Here is a 23,101-nt window from a genome sequence, read left to right as displayed (position 1 = left end):
TTTCTGGAATATTGTTTCGTGTGTTATCGGGATAGTGGTTGGTGTGTTACTGGGGTATTAATTGGTGTATTACTGGGGTATTGGTTGATGCGTTATTTTGGTATTGATTGGTGTGTTACTGGGATATTGATTGGTGTGTTTCTGGGTCATTGATTGGTGTGTTACTGGGTCATTGATTGGTGTGTTTCTGGGACATTGATTGGTGTGTTACTGGGTCATTGATTGGTGTGTTACTGGGTCATTGATTGGTGTGTTTCTGGGTCATTGATTGGTGTGTTTCTGGGACATTGATTGGTGTGTTATGGGGACATTGATTGGTGTGTTTCTGGGTCATTGATTGGTGTGTTTCTGGGACATTGATTGGTGTGTTACGGGGACATTGATTGGTGTGTTACTGGGTCATTGATTGGTGTGTTTCTGGGTCATTGATTGGTGTGTTTCTGGGACATTGATTGGTCTGTTACTGGGACATTGATTGGTGTGTTTCTGGGTCATTGATTGGTGTGTTTCTGGGTCATTGATTGGTGTGTTACTGGGATATTGATTGGTGTGTTTCTGGGTCATTGATTGGTGTGTTACTGGGTCATTGATTGGTGTGTTTCTGGGACATTGATTGGTGTGTTTCTGGGTCATTGATTGGTGTGTTTCTGGGACATTGATTGGTGTGTTACTGGGACATTGATTGGTGTGTTTCTGGGACATTGATTGGTGTGTTTCTGGGACATTGATTGGTGTGTTACTGGGACATTGATTGGTGTCTTTCTGGGTCATTGATTGGTGTGTTTCTGGGTCATTGACTGGTGTGTTTCTGGGTCATTGATTGGTGTGTTTCTGGGTCATTGGTGTGTTTCTGGGTCGTTGATTGGTCTGTTTCTGGGTCGTTGATTGGTGAGTTTCTGGGATATTGATTGGGGTGTTACCGGGGTATTGGTTGGCGTGTTACGGAGATATTGATTGTTGTGTTACCGGGTTATTGATTGGCGCGTTACAGGGGTATTGCTTGGTGCGTTTCTGGGTCATTGATTGGTGTGTTTCTGGGTCATTGATTGTTGTGTTTCTGGGTCATTGATTGGTGTGTTTCTGGGTCATTGATTGGTGTGTTTCTGGGTCATTGATTGGTGTGTTTCTGGGTCATTGATTGGTGTGTTTCTGGGTCATTGATTGGTGTGTTTCTGGGTCATTGATTGGTGTGTTTCTGGGTCATTGATTGGTGTGTTTCTGGGTCATTGATTGGTGTGTTTCTGGGTCATTGATTGGTTTGTTTCTGGAATATTGTTTGGTGAGTTATCGGGATAGTGGTTGGCGTGTTACCGGGATATTGATTGGTGTGTACGGAGATATTGATTGGTGCCTTATTGGCGTATTGATTGGCGTGTTACTGGGATAGTGATTGGTGTGTTACTGAGATAGTGATTGGTCTGTTACTGGGGTATTGATTGGTGTGTTACTGGGACGTTGATTGGTGTGTTTCTGGTTCATTGATTGGTGTGTTACTGGGTCATTGATTGGTGTGTTTCTGGGTCATTGATTGGTGTGTCTCTGGGTCGTTGATTGGTGTGTTACTGGGTCATTGATTGGTGTGTTTCTGGGTCATTGATTGGTGTGTTACTGGGTCGTTGATTGGTGTGTTTCTGGGTCATTGATTGGTGTGTTTCTGGGATATTGTTTGGTCTGTTTCTGGGTCATTGATTGGTGTGTTTCTGGGTCATTGATTGGTGTGTTTCTGGGTCATTGATTGGTGTGTTTCTGGGTCATTGATTGGTGTGTTACTGGGTCGTTGATTGGTGTGTTTCTGGGTCATTGATTGGTGTGTTACTGGGTCGTTGATTGGTGTGTTTCTGGGTCATTGATTGGTGTGTTTCTGGGATATTGTTTGGTGTGTTTCTGGGATATTGTTTGGTCTGTTTCTGGGTCATTGATTGGTGTGTTTCTGGGTCATTGATTGGTGCGTTTCTGGGTCATTGATTGGTGTGTTTCTGGGTCATTGATTGGTGTGTTTCTGGGATATTGATTGGTGTGTTTCTGGGTCATTGATTGGTGTGTTTCTGGGTCATTGATTGGTGTGTTTCTGGGTCATTGATTGGTGTGTTTCTGGGATATTGATTGGTGTGTTTCTGGGATATTGATTGGTGTGTTTCTGGGTCATTGATTGGTGTGTTTCTGGGTCATTGATTGGTGTGTTTCTGGGTCATTGATTGGTGTGTTTCTGGGATATTGATTGGTGTGTTTCTGGGATATTGATTGGTGTGTTTCTGGGTCATTGATTGGTGTGTTTCTGGGATATTGATTGGTGTGTTTCTGGGATATTGTTTGGTCTGTTTCTGGGTCATTGATTGGTGTGTTTCTGGGTCATTGGTTGGTGTGTTTCTGGGTCATTGATTGGTTTGTTTCTGGGTCATTGATTGGTGTGTTATCGGGATTGTGGTTGGCGTGTTACCGGGATATTGATTGGTGTGTACGGAGATATTGATTGGTGCCTTATTGGCGTATTGATTGGTGTGTTACTGGGATAGTGATTGGTGTGTTACTGGGGTATTAATTGGTGTGTTACTGGGGTATTCGTTGATGCGTTATTTTGGTATTGATTGGTGTGTTTCTGGGTCATTGATTGGTGTGTTACTGGGATATTGATTGGTGTGTTTCTGGGTCATTGAATGGTGTGTTTCTGGATCATTGATTGGTGTGTTTCTGGGTCATTGATTGGTGTGTTTCTGGGTCATTGATTGGTGTGTTTCTGGGTCATTGATTGGTGTGTTTCTGGGTCATTGATTGGTGTGTTTCTGGGTCATTGATTGGTTTGTTTCTGGGTCATTGATTGGTGTGTTTCTGGGTCATTGATTGGTGTGTTTCTGGGTCATTGATTGGTGTTTTTCTGGGTCATTGATTGGTGTGTTTCTGGGTCATTGATTGGTGTGTTTCTGGGTCATTGATTGGTGTGTTTCTGGGTCATTGGTGTTTTTCTGGGTCATTGATTGGTGTTTTTCTGGGTCATTGATTGGTGTGTTTCTGGGTCATTGATTGGTGTGTTTCTGGGTCATTGATTGGTGTGTTTCTGGGTCATTGGTGTTTTTCTGGGTCATTGATTGGTGTTTTTCTGGGTCATTGATTGGTGTGTTTCTGGGTCATTGATTGGTGTGTTTCTGGGTCATTGATTGGTGTGTTTCTGGGTCATTGATTGGTGTGTTTCTGGGTCATTGATTGGTGTGTTTCTGGGATATTGTTTGGTGTGTTATTGGGATATTTGTTGGTATGTACAGAGATATTGATGTGATTGCCGTGTTACTTGGGTATTGATTGATGTGTTCCTGGGACATTGATTGTTGTTATACGGAGATATTCATTGGTGTGTTATTGGCATATTGATTAGTGTGTTTCTGGTTCATTGATTGGTGTGTTTCTGGGTCATTGGTTGGCGTGTTACCGGGATATTGATTGGTGTGTACGGAGATATTGATTGGTGCGTTATTGGCGTATTGATGGGTGTGTTACTGGGCTAGTGATTGGTGTGTTACTGGGGTATTAATTGGTGTGTTACTGGAGTATTGGTTGGTGCGTTATTTTGGTATTGATTGGTGTGTTATTGGGGTATTGATTGGTCTGTTACTGGGATATTGATTGTTGTTATCGGGACATATTCATTGGTGTGTTATTGGCATATTGATTCGTGTGTTTCTGGGTCATTGATTGGCGTGTTTCTGGGTCATTGATTGGCGTGTTTCTGGGTCATTGATTCGTGTGTTTCTGGGTCATTGATTGGTGTGTTTCTGGGTCATTGATTCGTGTGTTTCTGGGTCATTGATTGGTGTGTTTCTGTGTCATTGATTGGCGTGTTTCTGGGTCATTGATTGGTGTGTTTCTGGGTCATTGATTGGCGTGTTTCTGGGTCATTGATTGGTGTGTTTCTGGGTCATTGATTGGCGTGTTTCTGGGTCATTGATTGGTGTGTTTCTGTGTCATTGATTGGCGTGTTTCTGGGTCATTGATTGGTGTGTTTCTGGGTCATTGATTGTTGTGTTTCTGGGTCATTGATTGGTGTGTTTCTGGGTCATTGATTGGTGTGTTTCGGGGTCATTGATTGGTGTGTTTCTGGGTCATTGGTGTGTTTCTGGGTCGTTGATTGGTGTGTTTCTGGGTCGTTGATTGGTGTGTTTCTGGGTCGTTGATTGGTGTGTTTCTGGGTCGTTGATTGGTGTGTTTCTGGGTCGTTGATTGGTGTTATACGGAGATATTCATTGGTGTGTTATTGGCATATTGATTAGTGTGTTCCTGGGATATTGATTGGTGTGTTACTGGGATATTGATTGCTGTCTTTCTGGGTGATTGATTGGTGTGTTTCTGGGTCATTGATTGGTGTGTTTCTGGGTCATTGATTGGTGTGTTTCTGGGTCATTGATTGGTGTGTTTCTGGGTCATTGATTGGTGTGTTTCTGGGACATGGATTGGTGTGTTTCTGGGTCATTGATTGGTGTTTTTCTGGGTCATTGATTGGTGTGTTTCTGGGTCATTGGTGTGTTTCTGGGTCATTGATTGGTGTTTTTCTGGGTCATTGATTGGTGTGTTTCTGGGTCATTGATTGGTGTGTTTCTGGGTCATTGATTGGTGTGTTTCTGGGTCATTGATTGGTGTGTTTCTGGGTCATTGATTGGTGTGTTTCTGGGATATTGTTTGGTGTGTTATTGGGATAGTGATTGCTGTGTTACTTGGGTATTGATTGATGTGTTCCTGGGACATTGATTGTTGTTATACGGAGATATTCATTGGTGTGTTATTGGCATATTGATTAGTGTGTTTCTGGTTCATTGATTGGTGTGTTTCTGGGTCATTGGTTGGCGTGTTACCGGGATATTGATTGGTGTGTACGGAGATATTGATTGGTGCGTTATTGGCGTATTGATGGGTGTGTTACTGGGCTAGTGATTGGTGTGTTACTGGGGTATTAATTGGTGTGTTACTGGGGTATTGGTTGGTGCGTTATTTTGGTATTGATTGGTGTGTTATTGGGGTATTGATTGGTGTGTTACTGGGACATTGATTGTTGTTATCGGGACATATTCATTGGTGTGTTATTGGCATATTGATTCGTGTGTTTCTGGGTCATTGATTGGTGTGTTTCTGGGTCATTGATTGGTGTGTTTCTGGGTCATTGATTGGTGTGTTTCTGGGTCATTGGTGTGTTTCTGGGTCGTTGATTGGTGTGTTTCTGGGTCGTTGATTGGTGTGTTTCTGGGTCGTTGATTGGTGTTTTTCGGAGATATTCATTGGTGTGTTATTGGCATATTGATTAGTGTGTTCCTGGGATATTGATTGCTGTCTTTCTGGGTGATTGATTGGTGTGTTTCTGGGTCATTGATTGGTGAGTTTCTGGGTCATTTATTTTTGTGTTACCGGGATATTGATTGGCTTGTTACCGGGATATTGATTGGCGTGTTCAGATATTGATTGGCGTGTTACCGGGATATTGATTGGCGCGTTACGGGGATATTGTTTGGCGCGTTACGGGGATATTGTTTGGCGCGTTACGGGGATATTGATTGGTCTGTTACGTGGATATTGCTTGGAGCGTTTCTGGGTCATTGGTGTGTTTCTGGGTCATTGATTGGTGTGTTTCTGGGTCATTGATTGGTGTGTTTCTGGGATATTGTTTGGTGTGTTATTGGGATTGTGGTTGGCGTGTGCAGAGATATTGATTGGTGCGTCATTGGCGTATTGATTGGTGTGTTACTGGGGTATTGATTGTTGTTATACGGAGATATTCATTGGTGTGTTATTGGCATATTGATTAGTTTTTTATTGGGATATTGATTGGTGTGTTTCTGGTCATTGATTGGTGTGTTTCTGGTCATTGATTGGTGTGTTTCTGGGTCATTGATTCGTGTGTTACTGGGATAGTGATAGGTGTAATACAGAGATATTGATTGATGTGTTATTGGGACATTGATTGGTGTGTTACTGGGATATTGATTGGTGCCATACTGGGGTATTACTCATGTGTTACTGGGGTCATGGTTGGAGTGTGGCTCCGATATTGATTGATGTGTTGTTGGGATATTGATTGGTGTGTAACTGGAATATTGATTTGCGTGTTGCTGTGATATTGATTCCTATGTTAATGGTTAATGATTGGTGTGGTAGTGGATATCTGTTGCTGTTTTACTAAGATATTGATTGGTGTGTTGCTGGGATATTAATTGTTGTGATACTGGGATATTGATTGGTGTGTTACGGAGATATTGATTGGTGCGTTTCAGAGATATTGATTGGTGCTTTACGGAGATATTGATTGGTGTGTTTTTGCGTCATTGATTGGTGTGTTTCTGGGTCATTGATTGGTGTGTTTCTGGGTCATTGATTGGTGTGTTTCTGGGTCATTGATTGGTGTGTTTCTGGGTCATTGATTGGTGTGTTTCTGGGTCATTGATTGGTGTGTTTCTGGGTCATTGATTGGTGTGTTTCTGTGTTGGTGATTGGTGTGTTTCTGGGTCATTGATTGGTGTGTTTCTGGGTCATTGATTGGTGTGTTTCTGGGTCATTGATTGGTGTGTTTCTGGGATATTGATTGGTGTGTTACTGGGGTATTGGTTGATGTGTTACTGGGTCATTGATTGGTGCGTTATGGAGCTATTGATTGGTGCGTTACGGAGATATTGAATTGGTGCGTTACGGAGACATTGATTGGTGTGTTACGGAGACATTGATTGGTGTGTTTTTGGGATATTGATTGGTGACTTACGCAGATATTGATTGGTATGTTATGGAGATATTGATTGGTGTGTTATGGAGATATTGATTGGTGTGTTATGGAGATATTGATTGGTGTGTTATTGGGATATTGATTGGTGTGTTACTAGGATATTGATTGGTGTGTTGCTGGGATTGTGATTGGTGTGCTATGGAGATATTGATTGGTGTGCTATGGAGATATTGATTGGTGTGCTATGGAGATATTGATTGGTGTGTTACGGAGATATTGATTGGTGCTTTACGGAGATATTGATTGGTGTGTCATGGAAATATTGATTGGTGTGTCACGGAAATATTGATTGGTGTGTTCCTGGGACATTGATTGGTGTGTTACTGGGATATTGATTGGTGCAATACTGGGATATTGATTGGTGTGTTACTGGAATATTGATCGGTATGTTACTGGAATATTGATCGGTGTGTTGCTGGGATATTGATCGTGTGTTGCTGGGATATTGATCGGTGTGTTACGGGGATATTGACTGGTGTGTTACGGGGATATTGATTGGTGTGTTACGGGGATATTGATTGGTGTGTTACTGGCATATTGATTGGTGTGTTACTGGGATATTTATTGGTGTGTAACTGGGATATTGATCGTGTTGTCAAATTCATTACTTTATCAGTAAACGAATGGGAAGAAAGAACAAAGAAAGTTGTAGAAGAGATTTGCGAGAATCTGGAGAATGTGAACTACGTTGACTCCGATGAAAAGGAACTGCTCGACTCTCTGAAGTATGTACGGTACAAAATGAGGTGTCAACAGAAAACACCAGAGTATTGAGAACTCCCCAATCCGTTTTCATGTGTCCAACTCAATTAATTTCATATTTTTATATCATTTTTCTTTGTTTTTATTTGGTCAGGTTCCAGTTGTGTGATCCAGTTAGGTGCAATATTGGATAACCTTGGTGCCTGCTCGCTGCCTCCTTCAGTCACTTGTTCAGCCAGTTGTTCCTGAGTGTCTGCAGCCAGAACGCACCTCCCCTTTAAAAAGGTGCTGGCTGCCTTTAAGTAGTGCCATGGACCACCGATATTGTATCCCTCCCCCCCCCCCCATATAGGCGTACAACCAGCACGAATATTACTTGCTGCCTGCATTGACTATGTGGGGGGCAGTACGCTGCCCGCCCTCTGCACACCTATTTGAGCTCGATCGAATTTCTCGGCCTCTTTCTCTGAATATATTTACATCCTGTGAAAGGTTTTTTTTCACATTTCCTTTATTACTTTCTTTAGATCCCTTTATGGTTTTTTAAAGCTCTCCTCGTCTGCGTGATTTCCACTTTTCCTTGCATTTGTGTAAACCTTTTCTTTTAGCTTAATTCTGTCTCTTACCTCGTTTGTCGACCATGGTTCATGATCTGCACAAGTGGAGCCTTTGCCTTTTCGGGGTAAGTACTGGTTTTGTATCACACTAAATACTTCCCACTGTTTGTCTGTACATTTACCCGTTAACAGCTCAGCCCAGTTTACTGCGGTCAGTTTATTTCTCATCCCTTTGAAGTTTGCCTCACTTAAATTTAATACCAAGGTTTGTGAATCTCTTCTCCCTCTCAAACCTGATCTCAAATTCAATCACATTGTGGTCAATATTCGCAACATGTTCCCTTTCCATCAGATTGTTCACTAAATCTGGTTCGTTACTCATCACTAAATCCAGTATCGCCTGTTCCCTTGTCAGTTCTAAATCATATTGTTCTAGAAAACTGTCCTGAATTCATTCTAGAAATGTATTGCCTTTACTACTTGAGCTGTTCTGCTTCTCCCAGTCCAAATGAAAATTAAAATCTCCCATTATACCCACTTTGTTTCTCCAACATGCCTCCCTGATCTCTGTATTTATAAATCCCCCCACTACATCACTACTTTCAGAAGGTCTGTAGACAACTCCCACCAGAGTCTTGCATCCTTTGCTGTTCCTTAGTTCTACCCACTGTCTGATCACCCTCACTAATGTCCTTTCTTTCTACTGCTGTATCAATATTGCTCCTCCTCCTTTCCCAACTTCCCAGTCCTTTCCATAGTTCCCATAGCCTGGAATATTTAGCTTCCAGTCTTGCCCATAAGAACATAAGAAATAGGAGCAGGAGTGCCTGCTCCGCTGTCCAATAAGATCATGGCTGACCTTCGACCTCAACTCAACTTTCCCGCCCAATCCCCAGATCCCTTGATTTCCCCGAGAGACCAAAAATCTATCGATCTCAGCCTTGAATATACTCAATGACTGAGCATCCACAGCCCTCTGGGGTAGAGAATTCCAAACATTCACCACCCTCTGAGTGAAGAAATTCCTCCTCATCTCAGTCCTAAATGGCCGACCCCTTATCCTGAGACTATGCCCCCTATTTCTAGACTCTCCAGCCAGGGGAAACAGCTTCTCAGCATCTACCCTATCAAGCCCTCTAAGAATTTTATACGTTTCAGTGAGATCATCTCTCATTCTTCTAAACTCCAGAGAGTATAGGCCCATTCTACTCAATCTCTCCTCATCCCGGGAAACAATCCAGTGAGCCTTTGTTACACTGCCTCTAAGACAAAGCCCTGTACAATTGTAGCAAGACTTCCTTACTCTTGTACTCCAACCCCCTTGCAACAAAGGCCAACATACCATTTGCCTTCCTATTTGCTTGCTGTACCTGCATGTTAACTTCCTGTGCTTTGTGTACAAGGAAACCTGAAACTCTCTGAACACCAACATTTAATAGTTTCTCACCATTTAAAGAATATTCTGTTTTTCTATTCTTCCTACCAAAGTGGTACCTACCTACGTCATATTTCCCCACATTATGATCCATCTGCCACCTTCTCGCCCACTCACTTAACCTGTCTATATCCCTTTGCAGACTCTTTGTGTCCTCCTCACAGCTTACTTTCCCACCTAGCTTTGTATCATCAGCAAACTTGGATACATGACACTCGGTCCCTTCATCTAAGTCATTCATGTAGATTGTAAATAGCTGAGGCCCGAGCACTGATCTTTGCGGCACCCCACTAGTTACAGCCTGCCAACCTGAAAATGACCCTTTTATTCCTACTCTCTGTTTTCTGTCCATTAACCAATCCTCTATCCATGCTAATATATTATACCATGAGCCCTTATCATGTGTAATAACCTTTTGTGTTGCACCTTATCGAATACCTTTTGAAAATCCAACTTTATTACATCTACTGGCTCCCCTTTATCTACCCTGCCAGTTACATCCTCATAAAACTCTAATAAATTTGTCAAACACGATTTCACTTTCATAAAACCATGTTGACTCTGCCTCATCATATTATGATTTTCTAAGTGCCCTGTTCCTTAATAATGGATTCCAGCATTTTCCTGACAACTGATGTTAGGCTAACTGGGCTGTACTTCCCTGTTTTCTCTCTCCCTCCTTTCATAGAATCATAGAAAACTTACGGCACAGAAGGAGGCCATTTGGCCCATCGTGTCCGTGCCGGCCGAAATGAGCCACCCAGCCGAATCCCACTTTCCAGCCCTTGGTCCGTAGCCCTGTAGGTCACGGCACTTCAGGTGCACATCCAGGTACATTTTAAATGAGTTGAGGGTTTCTGCCTCCTCCACCCTTTCAGGCAGTGAGTTCCAGACCCCCACCACCCTCTGGGTGAAAACATTCTCCTCAGCTCCTCCCTTATCCTTCCACCAATCACATTAAATCTATGCCCCCTGGTTATTGACCTCTCTGCTAAAGGAAATAGGTCCTCCCTATCCACTCTATCTCGTCCCCTCATAATTTTATACACCTCAATTAAATCTCCCCTCAGCCTCCTCTGTTCCAAAGAGATCAAACCCAGCCAATCCAATCTTTCCTCATTGCAAAAAATTTCCAGTCCTGACAACATCCTTGTAAATCTCCTCTGCACCCCCTCTAGTGCAATCACATCTTTCCTGTAATGTGGTGACCAGAACTGTACACAGTACTCAAGCTGTGGCCTAACCAGTGTTTTATACAGTTCCAGTATAACCTCCCTGCTCTTATATTCTATGCCTCGGCTAATAAAGGAAAGTATTCCATCTGCCTTCTTAACCACCTTATCTACCTGTCCTGCTACCTTTTAGGGTCTGTGGACCTGAACTTCAAGGTCCTTCACTTCCTCTGCACCTCTCAGTATCCTCCCATTTATTGTGTATTCCCTTGCCTTGTTTGCCCTCCCCAAATGCATTACCTCACACTTCTCTGGATTAAATTCCATTTGCCACTTTTCTGCCCACCTGACTAGTTCATTGATATCTTCCTGAAGTCTACAGCTTTCCTCCTCACTATCAACCACACAGCCAATTTTTGTATCATCTACAAACTTCTTAATCATGCTCCCTACATTTAAGTCCAAATCATTAATATATATCACAAAAAGCAAAGGACCTCGTACTGAGCCCTGCGGAACCCTTCTGGAAACATCCGTCGACCATTACCCTTTGCTTCCTGCCACTGGGCCAATTTTGGATCCAACTTGCCACATTCCCTTAGATCCCATGAGCTTGTACCCACATCATGGGTACTTTTTTGACCAGTCTGCCATGTGGGACCTTGTCAAAAGCCTTGCTAAAATCCATGTAGACTACATCAAATGCACTACTCCCATCGACCCTCCTTGTTACCTCCTCAAAAAATTCAATCAAGTTAGTCAGATACGACCTTTCCTTAACAAATCCATGCTGACTGTCCTTGATTAATCAGTGCCTTTCTACGTGACGGTTTATCCTGACTCTCAGAATTGATTCCAATAATTTGCCCACCACCGAGGTTAGACTGACTGGCCTGTAATTACTCGGTCTATCCCTTGCTTCCTTTTTAAACAACGGCACAATGTTAGCAGTCCTCCAATCCTCCGGCACAACGCCTGTATCAAGTGAGGATTGGAACCCTAAGATGTAGGCCAACGGGTCCATGGGATTTATCGGCCTTTAGTCCTGTTAATTTCTCCGGTACTTTTTCTTTACGGATATTAATTACTAATATTAAGTTCCTCACTCTCATTAGCCCTTTGGTTCCCCACTATTTCTGGTATTGTAGCTTGTAGCCGGGTCTCTGTAATGGCCACTACATTATATCCTGTAAGTTGAGTTTGTGCTTCTAACTCACTTGTTTTATTTCTTATGCTATGTACATTCATGTACAGAATTTTTCTCTGGGTAACTGTCCCCACCCTGCCCTTATGTCCTGATGGTCTTTTTTTCATTCTTTTTGACTTAACAGTGTGGATTTTCCCCTCCCAGCCCCATTAACTCGTTTAAATCTTTCCCCACTGCCCTATTTACCCTGGCCCTAAAGACACGGGTGCCATCCCTGGCCCCAAAAGTGGGACAAGGAAGGAGAGCCAGCATGACCTGGTTGTGTGGGAGATGGAGAGAATGTGTCGATGCACAGGGGTTGGAGAGGGGTGCAGTGAGCCCAGAGGGGCAGTGTGCCACTGTGAGCTGGGTCTGGTGTGAGGGGGTGGAACAGTGACTATTGAGGTAACGTCACCGTGGGCCATAATTTGCTGTCAAAATAACAGTGAGGTTAATGGCGCTCATCGTTAATTGTGCGCAAATACCACAGCGATTTCAGGCGAGGGACAGATGCGCGGTTAATCACGGAAATCCAAAAGTTTCTGCCAACAGCTGTGGGAAAACGGTATCTCGCTGTCTGCCTCACCATTGAAATACATTGAACGGCGAGAAGTTCCTGTATTTTCACGGTAGATACGAAGCAAACTCACCACAGAAAGTTAAGTCTTGTCCATTTCAGTCTAAGGACCCTTTTGATGACATAATAAATGTTAATTACTGCCAGTCAACCTCTCTGGCACTGAAAATTAACTATTACACGTGTGGAGTCTCATTCCTTCAACTTTTAATTGTTGTTGGAGATTTAAAAAATAAAATTTAAAAGTTTTAAATTTGTTTTCACTTTTTCCATCTCTTTTTTTTTCTCTCCCTTAATCCAATCTTTCTTTCCCTCTCTTTATTTCTCTTTCTGTACCTGATTTGACATTGAATTCACCCACTCTGACTTACACTTCCTTCTCAGTCCTTGTGCTGTTAATTTCACAATCCTTCAATCTGATTGGTTAAGGAGATACCCAGTTGCTTGCCCTGTTCACTCAGGTCCCAGATGCCCTGTTTCCCTCACTGTCCCATTATCACCACACACTTCCAGCAATTTGCTGCGCAAAATATCATGGAGATTAAATGTGTAAAGGCAAGTCTAACTAACGGCAGGCACTGTTAGATGTCCTGCTACAGCAAATTATGGCCCAATATTTTTCTGTTAATTGTGAAGTAGGAAAGTGTTTAAAATTAATGCCTTTCCAGGTGAGCCCCCGACCCACTCACCCTGAATGCAGCCCTAATTGGCAAACACACGGGGCAGGAACATCTGGACCGAGTATGAATTATTCTACAATGGAACCAACGGTCAGCAACTGAGTTCAATTAGGGATTAGGCATTTTTTTAAAACAAAGAAAATGGATATAAATGTTTGTCTCCCAATTATGGATTGTTGGCTGATCAATTTTAAAATACAAATGGAAATAATAATTCCGAAATGGCAAGTGGAGCTTTCCAAAAATTGCAACGGGCCATGTTAATTTCAGATTCCAAATTACTGGAAAATGCACCAACGTGAAGTGTCAAGATGTAAAATGGCCTCCCATTAACCTGACAGATAAACTGTATGAATTCAACATTTGCATTTCACCCTCAGCCTTTCACGTACCGTTCGCCAGGAATTTCCTCAGCACTGCTCCTCCTCCACCGCTGTGTTTCTGCTGCGCGTCCGGCAGTTAAGGCAGGGAGAACGCGGCTCTGAGGGAATTTCGGCTGTGTGTCCTTTTCTCGAGTGAAGGGACATCGAGAGTACTCAGTTTAAGTTACAGACCCCTACAACGACTTGTTTTAATATGTCGGAGGCTGATAATCAGGGGTGTTCTTGAGTTGTCAGCTTCATTTTACTTGTTTCCCGGAAACATTGATTTTACTGGTAGCTAATGGGAGTATCTGCATGTTAGATGGGAACCCCCCCACCCCACAAAAACACTTTGAAACCCAAATCACCAACTCACCAATGAGTGAATCCAGTCCTGTTCTTCACAGGTTCTCTTAGATTCCACAATATTACCAGTTGGAACACAAAACCTCTGTCACAGCGAGAACCCAGCTGTGGTGACGATAAGAAGCCAGCAAGTTCCTCCTACCTGGGATGGCTCCCCCCCTCCCTCCCCCACCCACAGTTCTTCATCAGTTGATGCTCTTGACCTCACTGAGGTAGATCGTGACTTTGTGCGACGGTGTGAAACGGGCGACAGTGAGTCAGCAGCCCGTTTCCTTTACATCGCTCACCATTTTGATTTCCATTGACTTCAAACGGAGCTCCCGGATCCCAGATCCCAGATCTATCTCCTTCATTGCTGAACCTGCCTCCAAGAAGCTCAATTTCTTTTCATTCCAGCCAGCTCTTCTCCATTGAACAACTCTATAAAACCCAAGCCCATCCTTCTCTTCTAATGCCTCACTCACACTCCTCAACAGGATACAAAAAGCTTGTTGTCTGTAAGTAGCCTCATTTTCTCCTCTGTTGCAACTTTTCTTCTCTATTTAGCAATATAACACTCATCGTTGCTCCTCTGAATTTTCCTCTTGTTTCTGTCACAGGCCCATCCTCCTCTCTGTGATGAACATAAGAAATAGGAGCAGGAGTAGGCCATACAGACCCTCGAGCCTGCTCCGCCATTCAATCAGATCATGGCTGATCTTCGACCTCAACTCCATTTTCCCACCCGATCCCCATATCCCTTGATTCCCCTAGAGTCCAAAAACCTATCGATCCCAGCCTTGAATATACTCAACGACTGAGCATCTACAGCCCTCTGGGGTAGAGAATTCCAAAGATTCACAACCCTCTGAGTGAAGAAATTCCTCCTCATCTCAGTCCTAAATGTCTGACCCCTTATCCTGAGACTAGTTCTCGACTCTCGAGCCAGGGGAAACAGCCTCTCAGCATTGACCCTGTCAAGCCCACTCAGAATTTTATACGTTTCAATGAGATCACCTCTCATTCTTATGTTCATCCCCCACTCAACACAAAAATGCGGAACTACTCACCTGTCTCAGACATCCTTTCCTCCTAAACTCTTCTTCAAAACCCAATCTCGGTTTTAAATCATCACCAAGCCTGGATTCTCGCTGTGACAGAGGCTCCCTGATTATGTGGACTTCTCATTTTCTCTCATTTTCAGCCTTTTCAGCTTTCTAGTGTCCGTCGGCCACGGCTTCACAATTAAAAATATTTTTTTAGCAGCCCGAGCAGGCAGACTGTTTGGACAAATGTGAGTCCCTTATTCAGAGCACAGTTGGGACGTATGAGGTGGGCCGGGGTTTCGTTAAATAACTGCTTTGTACAGATTCTAGCAAATCCACCAATCACTGCTCCTTTGTGTTTTCTTTGTCTCAGAAGAAAGACCCTGAAATTAAAGGACAAATGTCTCCGGGAGAACATGTACATCGGGGCGTTTGGACAGACGGGCGCTGGAAAAAGTTCACTAGTGAACGCAGTTTTACACGAGAGGGGTTTGCTGCCCACGTCATCGTCAGGAGCCTGCACATCAGCCGTGGTAAAAGTGCAGTCTGCCGGAGGACGCAAGTTTAAAGCAGAGATTGAATTCCTCACTGAGGAGGTAACGATCGTCACACGGCCTCATCCTGCTGCTCTCTGTTCACCATCTCTTCCTTTTCAGACTCGTGTAATAATCTCCAGTCACCGTCCAGTGACTCCCCTCCCCCCTCACACCGTCCAGTGACTCCCCTCCCCCTCACACCGTCCAGTGACTCCCCTCCCCCCTCACACCGTCCAGTGACTCCCCTCCCCCACCCCACGCACTGTCCAGTGACTCCCCTCCCCCACCCCATGCACTGTCCAGTGACTCCCCTCCCCCACCCCACGCACCGTCCAGTGACTCCCCTCCCCCCTCACACCGTCCAGTGACTCCCCTCCCCCTCACACCGTCCAGTGACTCCCCTCCCCCCTCACACCGTCCAGTGACTCCCCTCCCCCTCACACCGTCCAGTGACTCCCCTCCCCCCTCACACCGTCCAGTGACTCCCCTCCCCCTCACACCGTCCAGTGACTCCCCTCCCCCCTCACACCGTCCAGTGACTCCCCTCCCCCTCACACCGTCCAGTGACTCCCCTCCCCCCTCACACCGTCCAGTGACTCCCCTCCCCCTCACACCGTCCAGTGACTCCCCTCCCCCCTCACACCGTCCAGTGACTCCCCTCCCCCCTCACACCGTCCAGTGACTCCCCTCCCCCACCCCACGCACTGTCCAGTGACTCCCCTCCCCCCCACGCACTGTCCAGTGACTCCCCTCCCCCCCCCACGCACCGTCCAGTGACTCCCCTCCCCCACCACGCACTGTCCAGTGACTCCCCTCCCCCCCCCACGCACTGTCCAGTGACTCCCCTCCCCCCCCCACGCACCGCCCAGTGACTCCCCTCCCCCCCCCACGCACTGTCCAGTGACTCCCCTCCCCCCCCACGCACTGTCCAGTGACTCCCCTCCCCCCCCCACGCACCGCCCAGTGACTCCCCTCCCCCCCCCACGCACTGTCCAGTGACTCCCCTCCCCCCCCACGCACTGTCCAGTGACTCCCCTCCCCCCCCACGCACCATCCAGTGACTCCCCTCCCCCCACCACGCACCATCCACTGACTCCCCTCCCCTCCCCCACCACGCACCGTCCAGTGACTCCCCTCCCCCCACCACGCACCGTCCAGTGACTCCCCTCCCCCCCCACGCACCGTCCAGTGACTCCCCTCCCCCCCCACGCACCGTCCAGTGACTCCCCTCCCCCCCCCCCCCCAAGCACCGTCCAGTGACTCCCCTCCCCCCCCCACGCACCGTCCAGTGACTCCCCTCCCCCCCCACGCACTGTCCAGTGACTCCCCCCCCCTCCCCCCCCCAAGCACCGTCCAGTGACTCCCCTCCCCCCCCACGCACCGTCCAGTGACTCCCCTCCCCCCCCCACGCACCGTCCAGTGACTCCCCCCCCCTCCCCCCCAAGCACCGTCCAGTGACTCCCCTCCCCCCCCACGCACCGTCCAGTGACTCCCCTCCCCCCCCCACGCACCGTCCACTGACTCCCCTCCCCCCACCACACGCCGTCCACTGACTCCCCTCCCCTCCCCCCCCCCACGCACCGTCCAGTGACTCCCCCCCCCTCCCCCCCCCAAGCACCGTCCAGTGACTCCCCTCCCCCCCCCACGCACCGTCCAGTGACTCCCCTCCCCCCCCCACGCACCGTCCAGTGACTCCCCTCCCCCCCCCACGCACCGTCCACTGACTCCCCTCCCCCCCCCACGCACCGTCCACTGACTCCCCTCCCCTCCCCCACCACACGCCGTCCAGTGACTCCCCTCCCCCCCCACGCACCGTCCAGTGACTCCCCTCCCCCCCCACGCACCGTCCAGTGACTCCCCTCCCCCCCCACGCACCGTCCAGTGACTCCCCTCCCCCCCCACGCACCGTCCAGTGACTCCCCTCCCCCCCCACGCACCGTCCACTGACTCCCCTCCCCCCCCACCACACGCCGTCCAGTGACTCCCCTCCCCCCCCACGCACCGTCCAGTGACTCCCCTCCCCCCCCACGCACCGTCCAGTGACTCCCCTCCCCCCCCCCACGCACCGTCCAGTGACTCCCCTCCCCCCCCCACGCACTGTCCAGTGACTCCCCTCCCCCCCCCACGCACCGTCCAGTGACTCCCCTCCCCCCCCCACGCACCGTCCAGTGACTCCCCTCCCCCACCACACGCCGTCCAGTGACTCCCCTCCCCCCCCACGCACCGTCCAGTGACTCCCCTCCCCCCCCCACACACCGTCCACTGACTCCCCTCCCCCCCCCCACACGCCGTCCAGTGACTCCCCTCCCCCCCCACGCACCGTCCGGTGACTCCCCTCCCCCCCCACGCACCGTCCAGCGATTCCCCTCCTCCCTCACACCGTCCAGCGATTCCCCTCCCCCACCACGCACCGTCCAGCGATTCCCCTCCCCCCTCACACCGTCCAGTGACTCCCCTCCTCCCTCACACCGTCCAGTGATTCCCCTCCTCCCTCACACCGTCCAATGATTCCCCTCCTCCCTCACACCGTCCAGCGATTCCCCTCCCCCACCACGCACCGTCCAGTGGCTCCCCTCCCCCACCACGCGCCGTGCAGCGATTTTCCCCCTCCCACGCTATCCAGGGTGGGGTTAGGCAGTGTTTGGAATGTGAATTTTGAATTATAGACAGAAGTGACAGTTCTGTCTGTGTGCCAAGAATACAGTCAAACACTTAGAGGTTTACTCAGTGTTAAATGAACAGACATACTCACAATCAACATTGAGATTACATGAACTGCGGTTGCAGTGGAACAGGTTACAGCCTGCTGAGCTCAACTCTCTCTCTCTACTTCTGTCTCTATCTCTCCCTCTCTTTCTGTGTCTCCTTCCAATTTCAAGGTGCATCGAGGACTTGGATAGACAAATATCATTAGAGTAAAGAATGGTTCAGAAATAGGGGAGATCGGACAGTGGGTAAATGCGAGGCAATCTAAGATGGGTTTGGAATGCAGGTGCGCAAATGCAGGTAGCGTGGAAAATAAGATTGGTGAGCTGCAGTCACAAGTGGGCACATGGGAATATGATATAGTGGCAACATCAGAGACCCGGCTCAAAGAAGGGGAGGATTGGGTACTTAATATTCCCGGCTACAAAGTGTTCAGGAAAGCTCGGGAAGGATAGAAAGTTGGGGGTTGTGGCGGGGGCGCTGGTGGGGTCGGGTGCCAGTATTGATCAAAGAAACTATTTTGCGCTGGAAAGGGATGATATAGTTGAGGGTCAAAGACAGAATCTATTTGGTTAGAATTAACGAACATTGATAAAGTGCCACAGAATAGGCTTGTTAGCAAAATTAAAGCCCATGGGATTAAAGGGACAGTGGCAGCATGGATACAAAATTGAATAAGGGACAGAAAGCAGAGAGTAAGTGGTGAACGGTTATTTTTCAGACTGGAGGGAAGTATACAGTGGTGTTCCCCAGGGGTCAGTATTGGGATCACTGCTCTTTTTGAGATATGATGTGGAGATGCCGGTGATGGACTGGGGTTGACAATTGTAAACAATTTTACAACACCAAGTTATAGTCCAGCAATTTTATTTTAAATTCACTTTTTGAGATATATTAATACTTTTTGAGATATATTAATGATCTGGACTTGGGTATAAATTCATACTTTTTGAGATATATTAATGACCTGGACTTGGGTATAAAGTGTATAATTTGAAAGTTTGCAGATGACATGAAACTCGGGAATGTAGTGAACAATGTGGAGGATAGTAACAGACTTCAGGAGGACAGAGACAGACTGGTGAAATGGGCAGACACATGGCAGATGAAATTTAACGCAGAGAAGTGTGAAGTGATGTATTTTGGGATGATGAATGAGGAGAGGCAATATAAACTAAATGGTGTAATTTTAAAGGAGGTGCAGGAACAGAGACCTGGGGGTGAATGTACACAAATCTTTGAAGGTCGCAGGACAAGTTGAGAAGGCTGTTTAAAAAAATAGCATATGGGATGCTGGGCTTTATTAATAGAGGCATAGAGTACAAAAACAAGGCAGTTATGCTAAACCTTTATAAACACTGATTAGGCCTCAGCTGGAGTATTGTGTCCAGTTCTGGGCATCGCACTTTTGGAAGGATGTGAAGGCCTTAGAGAGGGTGCAGAGGAGATTTACTAGAATGGTTCCAGGGATGAGGGACTTCAGTTATGTGGAGAGACTGGAGAAACTGGGGTTGTTCTCTTTAGAACAGAGAAGGTTGAGGGGAGATTTGATAGAGGTGTTTAAAATCATGAATGGTTTTGACAGAGTAAATGAGGAGAAACTGTTTCCAATGGCAGAAAGGTCGGTAACCAGAGGCTCTATTTAAAGTGATTGGCAAAAGAACCAGAGGCGACATAAGAAAGAAAATTTTTATGCAGCGAGTTGTTATGATCTGGAATGCGCTGCCTGAAAGGGTGGTGGAAGCAGATTCAATAATAACTTTCAAAAGGGAATTGGATAAATACTTGAAGGGGAAAAAATTGCAGGGCTGTGGGGAAAGAGCAGGGAATGGGACTAACTGGATTGCTCTTTCAAAGAGCCGGCATGGGCTTGATGGGCCGAATGGTCTCCTTCGTGCTGATTCTATGACTTTTCCCCTTTGAGTTCTTCCCACCCGTGCTCATGATCTCACCTCATTTCTGCTGTTTCTAGGCTGCACCAATCTATAGGCCTTTGGAGCCATAACCCATCACCCATATTTCCTGCACTGAGTCTCTATCAAAGTGATCCAGGCCTGCTGAATATTATGTTCCCAAAGTCACACAGCCAGAAAGCATCAATGCTTGGGCTAGCAAGGCATAAAAAGAGAACTGAATCTCCAGTTGGGGTTGATAAAGTGAATCTAAGTGTAAACATGTGCCAGCTGGTCTTGGAGAATGCTGTGGTTAATCTGTGTACAGACACTGTCAGCCTTTTTTGCAGTCTATCAATTAGTATAATAGTAGGTACAGCACAGGTTTAGGCCATTCGGCCCATTGTGGCTGTGCTGGCTCTTTGACGATTTTCCTTTCACAAATCCGTGCTGACTTTCATTTATTGGCCCAGACTTTTCCAAGTGCCAATTAATTTTGTCCCGGATTATTGTCTAAAACTTTCCCCACCACTGACGATAGGCTGACTGGTCTGTAATTACCAGGTTTATCCCTCTCCCCTTTTTTGAACAGGGATGTAATATTTGCAATCCTCCAGTCCTCTGGCACCGCTCCCATATCTAAGGAGGATTGGAAGGCCAGAGCCTCAACAATTTCCCCCCCTTACTTCCCTCAGTAACCCAGGATGCATCCCATCCGGACCGGGTGACTTTTCTACTTTGAGCACTGCCAATCTTTTAAGTACCTCCTCTTTATCTATTTTTATCCTATCCAATATCGCTACCTCCTCCTCCTTTACTATTCCAATGGCAGCATCCTCTTCTCTAGTGAAGACCGATATGAAGTATTCATTTAGTGTCTCTAAGATTTAATTACAGAACATAATATAAATTAATTAAATAAATTATTTTCATACAAGATAGATTCCTTTACCAATTCTTGATCTTGATCTCTAACAGTAGAGTGATTTAGATAGGATGGGGTTGGGTAGAGTTTGGTTCGATAGTCCTGTTTGATGTTCTGAGTGGGCTGTGAAGGTGAGGCATGTTTTGGCGCTGATTACTGTGTTTATGGTCCTGTCTCGAAGGACATTGATTTTGATATGATGTAATTGGGAAACTTTCTGTACATGAAGATTAAGTAAAAGTAAACACAGAAATCTGAAATGGAAATGACTCTTATTGCAGGAGTGGAATGAAGAACTGAAAGTTCTGGTCAAGTTGTGTGAGAAGGAGGAGAATAGTGACACTGATGATGATGAAGATGGAGATACAAAAGAATTTGAAATGGCAGAGAAAAAACTGAAAACTGTTTATGGAGATTGCGGTCTGGGGAAGAGCCATGAGGAACTGTTAAAAATGAAGATTTATCGAGAAATCCCCAAAAACAACAAGAAATCTTTATCTGAAGACACTGTGAGTACTTAATTGAGCAATGACGTTCAAAAGGGAACTGGAAGAGTTTCAGAATTTACTTTCACTGCTGTCCTGTTGGTATTTTTTGAACAAGACTGAAGAATCAGAGTTAGTGTGTTGTATCCCTGTCTTCTACTGGTTGTGAGCACAGTAAACAGTAGTAAAAAGAGGGGTGGGGCCGATTAGGGACCATCAAGGAGATCTACTCATGGAGGCAGAGGGGATGGCTGAGGTATTAAATGAGTACTTTACCAAGGAAGAAGATGGTGCAAGAGTCTCGGTAAAAGAAGATGTAGTTGGGATACTGGATGGGCTAAAAATTGATAAAGAAGAGGTACTTGAAAGGCTGGCTATACTTAAAGTAGATAAATCACCCAGTCCAGATGGGATGCATCTTAGGTTGCTGAGGGAAGTAAGGGTGGAAATTGCGGAGATACTGGCCATAATCTTCCAAACATCCGTAGATACGGGGGTGGTGCCAGAGGACTAGAGAATTGCAGATGTTACACCCTTGTTCAAAAAAGGGTGTAAGGATAAACCCAGCAACTATAGGCCAGTCAGTTTAACCTCAGTGGTGGGGAAACTTTTAGAAATGATAATCTGGGACAGAATTAACAGTCACTTGGACGAGTGTGGATTGATCAGGGAAAGCCAGCATGGATTTGTTGAAGGCAAATTGTGTTTAACTAACCTGATATAGTTTTTTGATGAGGTAATAGAGAGGGTAGATGGGGGCAGTGCAGTTGATGTGATGTATATGGACTTTCATAAAGTGCTCCATGGTAGGCTTATCATCAAGATTGCGGCCCATGGAATAACGGGGGCAGTAGCAACATGGATACAGAATTGGCTAAGGGACAGGAAACAGAGAGTAGTGGTGAATGGTTGTTTTTCGAACTAGAGGGAGGTGTACAGTGGTGTTCCCCAGGGGTTAGTGCTGGGACCACTGCTTTTCTTGATATATATTAACGACTTGGACTTGGGTGGACAGGGCACAATTTCAAAATTTGCAGATGACACAAAACTTGGAAGTGTAGTGAACAGTGAGGAGGATAGTGATAGACTTCAAGAGGATATAGACAGGCTGGTGGAATGGGCGGACACGTGGCAGATGAAATTTAACGCAGAACGAGGAGAGGCAATATAAACTAGAGGGCACAATTCTAAAAGGGATACAGGAACAGAGAGATCTGGGGGTGTATGTGCACAAATCATTGAAAGTGGCAGGGCAGGTTGAGAAAGCGGTTAAAAAAGCATTCGGGATTCTGGGCTTTATAAATAGAGGCATAGAGTACAAAAGTATGGAAGTCATGATGAACCTTTTTTAAAACACTGGTTCGGCCACAACTGGAGTATTGTGTCCAGTTCTGGGCACCGCACTTTAGGAAAGATGTGAAGGCCTTAGAGAGGGTGCAGAAGAGATTTACTAGAATGATTCCAGGGATAAGGGACTTCAGTTACGTGGATAGACTGGAGAAGCTGGGATTGTTCTCCTTGGAACAGAGAAGGTTGAGTGGAGATTTGATCGAGGTATTCAAAATCATGAAGAGTCGAGACAGAGTAGATAGAGAGAAACTGCTCCCATTGGTGGAAGGGTCAAGGACCAGAGGACATAGATTTAAGGTGATTGGTAAAAGAACCAAAGGTGACATGAGGAAAAACTTTTTTACACAGCGAGTGGTTGGGATCTGGAATGCACTGCCCGAGGGAGTGGTGGAGG

General features: G+C 46.2%; 1 protein-coding gene across 3 annotated transcripts in view; it reads left to right on the top strand.

Moving 5' to 3' along the window:
* The window catches only part of LOC137342483 (nuclear GTPase SLIP-GC-like), a 156,444-nt gene that overhangs the window by 41,890 nt on the left and 91,453 nt on the right, over positions 1-23,101 (top strand). For all 3 annotated transcript variants that reach the window (XM_068006372.1, XM_068006374.1, XM_068006373.1), the window contains exons 5-7: positions 7,368-7,476; positions 15,187-15,409; positions 21,154-21,381. In XM_068006372.1, coding sequence (XP_067862473.1) covers positions 7,368-7,476; positions 15,187-15,409; positions 21,154-21,381 — 560 coding nt within the window. The remainder of the gene's footprint in view (positions 1-7,367; positions 7,477-15,186; positions 15,410-21,153; positions 21,382-23,101) is intronic.

Source organism: Heptranchias perlo, chromosome 26, assembly GCF_035084215.1.
Source record: "Heptranchias perlo isolate sHepPer1 chromosome 26, sHepPer1.hap1, whole genome shotgun sequence".
Classification (NCBI taxonomy): Eukaryota; Metazoa; Chordata; class Chondrichthyes; order Hexanchiformes; family Hexanchidae; genus Heptranchias; species Heptranchias perlo.
Note: the sequence above shows the minus strand (reverse complement) of the source record. Positions and strands in the feature narration are given on the sequence as shown.